General features: G+C 42.4%; 1 protein-coding gene across 1 annotated transcript; it reads right to left on the reverse strand.

Annotated features, from left to right (window-relative positions):
• On the reverse strand, positions 1 to 5,601 carry CSUI_006306 (macro domain-containing protein; the record flags this gene model as incomplete). Its single annotated transcript, XM_068066469.1, has 4 exons — positions 3,230 to 5,601; positions 1,717 to 2,249; positions 776 to 885; positions 1 to 253 (listed from the first exon to the last, which is right to left on the reverse strand). Coding segments are annotated over exons 1-4 (1,183 nt in total), but the record flags the coding sequence as incomplete, so codon positions are not given.
• Positions 5,602 to 6,812: the final 1,211 nt, after the last annotated feature.

Genomic DNA, 6,812 nt, shown 5'->3' on the forward strand with positions numbered 1-6,812 from the left:
TTCCTTGGAGATCTCGCATGCACTGACTAGGTCGCATATAGTTAGATGAAGACGAACTAGGGGGGACACGTGCGTTTCCGTATATACGGCGATTCGAAGACGACAGTTTGCTGGATGGAGATTTCGGGATGAAGAAAGGAAGAGCGACTGTTGTTAGACCATGTTCATCTAAGAGAAGGAGAGATTCTCGTATGCATGCATTCAGGGCATTATGGGTAGCTGTGATGTACTTATTATTGAACTTAGGTCCAACCTAAACGAGGAAAGAAAAGACGAGACAGACACACCATAGCACCCATCCAGAGATAGTCACATACGGGAGTACGCGATCATGCGTACCGTATACAAGGCGATATACACATACATACCTACATACATACCTACATACATACATACGCTTACACATACGCTCGTATGATATATGGGCAGAAACGGTGAAATATCCGTCCACATACATACAAATATATACCTCATATATATATATATATATACGCATGAACACAGATACACATTAATGAAGATACACAGGTATCATATATAGAGAGATGGATAGGCACAGATATATAGACAAATATATACACAGAGACATATAACAAGAGACACCCCCATGCATGGACATGTCGATTCTTTTCATCCATCCTCCCTTCGCCCTACCCCCCCCGCGGCTAGACGCACAACGTACAAGAAGACATCTCCATACCACACTCGCGCAGATTTTTCTACAGATGAGAGAAGAGATATACATATACATATATATGTATAGAGAGCAGCTTACTGTGTAGATGATTCGTGAAGAGGGGAGATTGAATGACCGACATATCCGGGCCTCTCCAGCTTTGCATCTCTCTAGATTTCGAATCTCATCAAGTAGCGCTTCCTCGCCAACTGAAAGAAAAAAAGAGAGACAGAAATCCGCACAAACAGCCAGGTGTCTGCACACCTGCCTCAACCCCGCATTCTCATGGAGTCGAGAGTCAGACAGAAGGGTTTGAAACACATACAAACCTACACGCGCCTATATATGGTCTTGAAAAGAACTATACGTGTATATATTGAGAATGAGAAACAGTCTTTCATTCTTTCTTTCTCTCTCCCTCTCTCTCCCCTCTCTATTCGCGTACATACACATCCAGAGAGAAGGACTAAAGGTCTATGCCTATTCATGAGTTCTCATCCAAGTGAATGAGTAAACAGATGGAGAGAGAGATCAAGACATCATGAAATCCCTACTACTGGACAGGAAAAAAGACAAGAGACAGAGAGAGAAAGAGTGAGAGAAAAGCAGATGAAGAAGAGGAAGAAGATTTCTCCCGAACTGACGAACACCCTCTCGACATAAAAACATCGCCTGAGACAACCTATTCTCTCCCTCTCTCTGTCCCCCAACAATCGAGACGCCTTCTTGTATCGATTGTCTTTCGATCCCTCTTGTATCGACTCTTATTCTACCTGTCTCTTCTTCCTCTCTCTCTCCTCTCCTTAGCCCTCACCCCAGCACTCCTTACTTCATTCATTGACTCGCACATCTATCTATGTTTGACCTATCTATCTATCTACCCTTGCTCCATCTATCTATCTCTATGAAACAGAAGACATCCAATGCGAAGAGAAAGAAGAAGAAAGCTATGGAGAGACTTCCTTTCTTTGCAGAGCCAATTAATGAACGATGAAGAAGAAGAAGAACACGAAGTGTGAAAGATCTCCGTTCATGCTTACTTGCACGTAATCTTCTTCCTAGATCATCTGCAGACGAGAAGTTCTCATTGGTAAAGCACACGAGAGCGTCCACTTTAAGACAACATGGATCTCCGCGAAACACATAGAGCTTATGATTCAGATCAACGTCCACAGGAAAAGGAGACGAAGGCGATGTCTTTCGAGGTGACGAAAGAAGAAGATCTTCTTCTTCTTCCTTCATAAACAGAAGAGTAGATGTAGGAGGAGTCAGTCCGTCAGGTGGCGAAATACACCCTGTTGAGAAAGAAGAGGAGGAAGAAGAAGAGCGAAGTTTTTCTTCTTCTTTTGTGTAGTTGCAATGGAGAAAGGGGGGGCTATTTCGATTGGTGTGAATCGAGCTAGCTGTCGTTGATGTACTGCACTTTCGGCTTAGTCTTAGATGAGAGGATGACGAAGTCTTAGATGCTAGGGGTTTTCTCAGAGTTGGAGAAGAAGAAGAAGAAGGAAGGGGCGAAAATGAAGAAGAAGAAGAGTAACACCCTCCTCCTTCTTCCTCTTCAAGAGAATCTTGCCTGTTGAGAGACAAACAACGCAATGAAGCGTATCTCCTTTTGCTTTTTGAAGATTAACAGAGAGAGATGGATACAGGTACATGTCAATATACATAGAGAGGTAGATAACCACATAGATAACAACTCGAGTGTATATACAGCTGGAGGGGAAGAGATGTGTAAGACGTGCCCAACTATGGACAGTGTAGAGAGCTTCTGTTGAAGATCGAAATAGTCTCGGATGCATAGAGGCTCAGCCTATTCACAGGAATACTACGTAACAGGCATATGTAGACATACACGTCTGGATACTTCCACACACATGTAGACACACATGTCTCTTTCCTCGAACATATATATATATCTATACATGCAGTGCGTAAAGATAGATATACTGTAGGCATGAAGCATAAGACATATTCGATGTATCTGTGTATATACAGATAGATACATCGGACATGCCATATATACAGGTGGAGTGGAGAGATGTCTATATAGAGTGGTATAGGTAGTAAGAATGGATAGTGCCAGTTCTGTTTTCAAACTTAAGAAGAGACCTTATGGAGTGACTTCTAATAGGAAAAAGAGATGAGTTTATGGATACACACTGCTTTCTCCCACATATGTCTCTTTCCCCATTGATCTCTCTCTTCTCTTCTCTTTCCGTCGCTCTGTCTTGTCTTTTCTCTCTTCACCTTTTCTTGCCAAATCTCTCCCTCTGTTCATTTCCGTGGAAAGACATTTCAACTAAAGCCAGAGAGAAACTTCATCTAACTAAGAACAGCAAAAACTAAAGATTCAGACGTCCCAGAAAAAATGAATGGGAAAGCGCGCATGCAGTCGCATGCATATATATACATATATAGATAGATAGGTTTTCTTGTGTGTCTTCTGCTGTGTATTTATGAAGAATCTAGACTCATACAATAGATATCACTAAGTCTCCTGTCACGTGTGTGCTACATACATGCTAGATTCATAGAAACTGTATATGAACTTACCATGATGTTAAACAGTCCAAAGAGATCGATGTCTTCGGAGGTGTATGTACACCTTCCCTGCGGTGTACATACACCCCGTGGTCACCCCCGTCACCATAATAAGAGGAACGTGAGTTTCTCCCTCTTTCCCCGTAGGCATCATAACTTTCATCTCCAGTAAGGCGCGGGGGTTTAGAGAAGAGAATGGAGAAGTCTTCATCTTCTTCTAAAGTCTTTCGTATCTCTGTAGATATCCACTGAAAGGCATTTGATACAGCCTCTGCCCCCACACTCAAGGCAGACGACATTGTGAGGAGCCACGTGAAGAAGAAGTTAACAGGAAGACGGCGAAGATAAAGAAGAAATCTTGAGAGAAGAAAGAAAGAATGAGAGAGCCAAAAGAACAATATCCCGAGAGAAACGAAAGAGCGAGAGAAGAGAGAAAGAAAGAGGAGGAGAGAGAGAAAGTAAATCTCCTGAAGAGCGGGTGAGAAAGAAACAAAGAAAAGGGGTGTAGAGAGATGAGACGTTCAGAGAAAGAAGAAAGAAGTCAAGAAGACTGACCAAAGAAGATAAAGAGGAGACGAGAGATGAAAAGAAAAGAATAAAGAAGAGGATGATGAAGAGGGAAGAGATGTGTTTGGAAATTGCCAAAGCTTATTATCGTGATGAAAGAAACAGAGGTCTCTATCTGTTTGTCAATGGATCTCCTTCTTAAAAGACTAAAAGTACTGAGAGAGAGACACTTTGACAGAGAGACTGGGTAAAGGGCTCTATCTATCAATCTCACACCTGTACATAGGGAGAACAGAGGGGACAGACATACACCTCACACCGAGGATGAAGGTATCTTCCTACCTGTCATAATACAGGAATCCCTCTCTATCTATCCATCTATCTCTCTTGATTAGGTATCTATTTGTCTATGATCAATCTTCTACGTCTCTATCTATCTTCTTTGATCGATCTATGTATGTGACTGCTGAAGGGAAGAGAAACAGAGGAACCGTTAACGTTTACTCTTGATAGAAAAAAACAAGAAGAAGCAGAGGAGGAGGAGGAGGGGGAGATAAGAATAGACATGTGTTGAAAAGATTCAGATGAAATTCTCCACTTAGGTCGGACATCTTTGAATTCTTTGCCGCGTTCATCCCTGACCAATTTCTCGCAAAAAGAGGAAAGAGCCGAGAGACGTGCAAGAAGAAGGAGGAAAGCGGAAGAAAAAGAAGAAGAAAGAGGAGAAAAGAAGTACAGAAAGAGAAGAAGGATGAAGAGAAAAGAAGAAGGATTGAAGCTTGTCGTGAGAAAGAAAGACTGAGAAGCTAACTCCTGGCTCATGTGAATATTTAAGATGGAGAATAACCTTCAAATCTTGTCTATCGATACCGTGGAGTGGAGAGAGCCACAGAATCCATTCCAAAAGGAGAAGAAAAAGAAAAGAAGAAAAAGAAGAAGAGTAGAAGAAAAGAACCCCCGCAATCAATCGGAGGAAATGTGAGTCTTCATTCCTCTTTAGTCGACTTGCTTTCTTCGGAAAATCTCCATTGAGAGAGACGGTTCTTTCGTTTCCAAGTGAAGAGGAACTGCAAAAGAATCTCCCTTCATACTCTTCCTTTCCTTCCCGCCTTGTTTCTTAAGGTAGAAAGACAGCTTTGAGAAAGAAGAAGAGAAAAAGGCGGAGAAGAAGCTCAGATGGGTCGGTCACACGAAGAGAAGAAGAAAAGACGTTTCAAAGCAGAAAAAGGAAAGAGAGATGAGAAAGAGAAGCGAAGAAAGAGAGGGTTCGGCTGTTATCTATCACCTCACAACAGAAGGAGAGAAGGAGCAATCCTGGATAAAAGAAAGAAAGAAAGCCGCGCGCGGAATGAATGAATGACACTTGAAGAGAAGCAACGAAGTCTGCAAGGAAAGAAGAAAAGAAAGAAAAGGGTCGGGGAAAAGAAAGCTAAAGAGAGAAAGTAAGAAAAGAGAGACACTTTGACAAGCTTTTCGAAGTTGTCAGTGATGCTGAAGAGAATCATCGGCTTCAATGAAGCAAGAAGTCAGAAGAAGTTGAAGAGAGAGACGATGAATGAAGAAGAAAGAGAAAGAGTCGTGAAGAGAGAGAAGAGTGACGAGGTCAAAGAAGGCTAAAGAGGAGAAGTTTCTCAAGGAAAAGACGGACAAAAAAAGCCAAGACCCACTTCAAGAAAAGAAGAAAGAGAATCCGAGGAAAATGGAAGAGACTGAAAATGAAGATGAAGAGAGATGACTCTCTCCTTCCTAGTCAAACTGTGCGTGAGAAGAGCTTGTCGCGAACGACAGATAGGTCGCCCTGTCCTGTCCTTCTTACCGAGGAAGGATGAAGAAAGAGGAAAATGAAAGAAAAGGTTTCAAAAAGGAGATGAAAGAATGAAAGAAATCTGAGAAAAACACCCGAAGAAGAGAGAAGGACCTCCTTCATTCCCGATAAGAAGACCTCCAAGCCACTTGCAATCGATCACCTGAGGACCGTAGACTCAATCATCTATCATCGAGATATCTCTCTCTTCTTTCTCTCTTTCTCCTCCTCTTTTTCTCTTTTCTTTCTCTTTCTATTCTCCTTTTCTTTCTCTTTTCTCTTTTCACCTCTCACTCTCCTGTTCCCTTCTTCGTTGTATCTCTTTTCATCTTTTCTTCAGTCAACAGGGGGAGTAAGTTTGGAGAGCTATCATCACTCCTCCGCTCGGTCGGTCGATCTTGATTCGTCCATTCAGCGCTTTCTCTCCTCCTCTTGTTTTTCATGTCGTTCTTTTCTTTCTCCTTACCTTTCTCTTTCTTTCTCTTCTTCTTTATCTCCTCAATTCTTCGCCTTCCGTTTCTCTACACGTCTCTTCTTTAGAACGTCCACGGCTCTTTCAAGCGTGCAAAAGCGCCGTTTCCCTCGGGTTTTTCCTTGCTTTTCTAGACTTTCTTTCTTCTTCTGTCCTTCTTCTCAAAACGAAATGGCGCATCAGTCTCTTCTTAGGGTGAATGGAGAGAGAGGAATTTCTTTCTTCAACGGGGGGTAGGCCAGAGAGTTGGTGCAGAGAGAGAGAGAGAAAGAAAAGAGACCAAGAAAGAGAGAGAGATGTTCCTTTCATCTTCAACTTTCCTAACTGACGTCTTTACCTTCATGGATTCTCTTCATCTTCCTCTTTCCTGGCCTTTCATCCCGCGAAGTCGCCTTTATTTTTTCTTCTCTTTATTAGGAGTTCCTTCGCGTTCTCTTTCTCTCTCTCCTCTCCCGAGAGAGAGAGAGAAGAGAAGAGGAGAGGAGAGAGGTCTCTCTCTCATTTCTTCAAGCGGAGTGAAGGGTCTGTAGACACCACATGTCTTTCTTTAGGTGTCGGAGTTGGGAAAAGCATCATGAGTGAAGAGCTATTCGACCCCCTCTTCATTCCCTTTTCCGTCGAACTTCTCCATCTTCCCTCTTTCTTCTTTATCAGACGTCCGAATCAGAAAGATGCTTTTTCCTCTTCTTCCATTCTTGAGCGTACTCATCCTTTCCCCTCTTGTTTTCCCAGGATAGAGAGATAGATTAAAGACAGAAAGGTAGATAGATAGATCAGAGATAGACAGATAGATCAAAGGTACAGAGGTAGAT

The sequence above is a fragment of the Cystoisospora suis genome, assembly GCF_002600585.1.
Source record: "Cystoisospora suis strain Wien I chromosome Unknown contig_3160, whole genome shotgun sequence".
NCBI classification, from domain to species: domain Eukaryota; phylum Apicomplexa; class Conoidasida; order Eucoccidiorida; family Sarcocystidae; genus Cystoisospora; species Cystoisospora suis.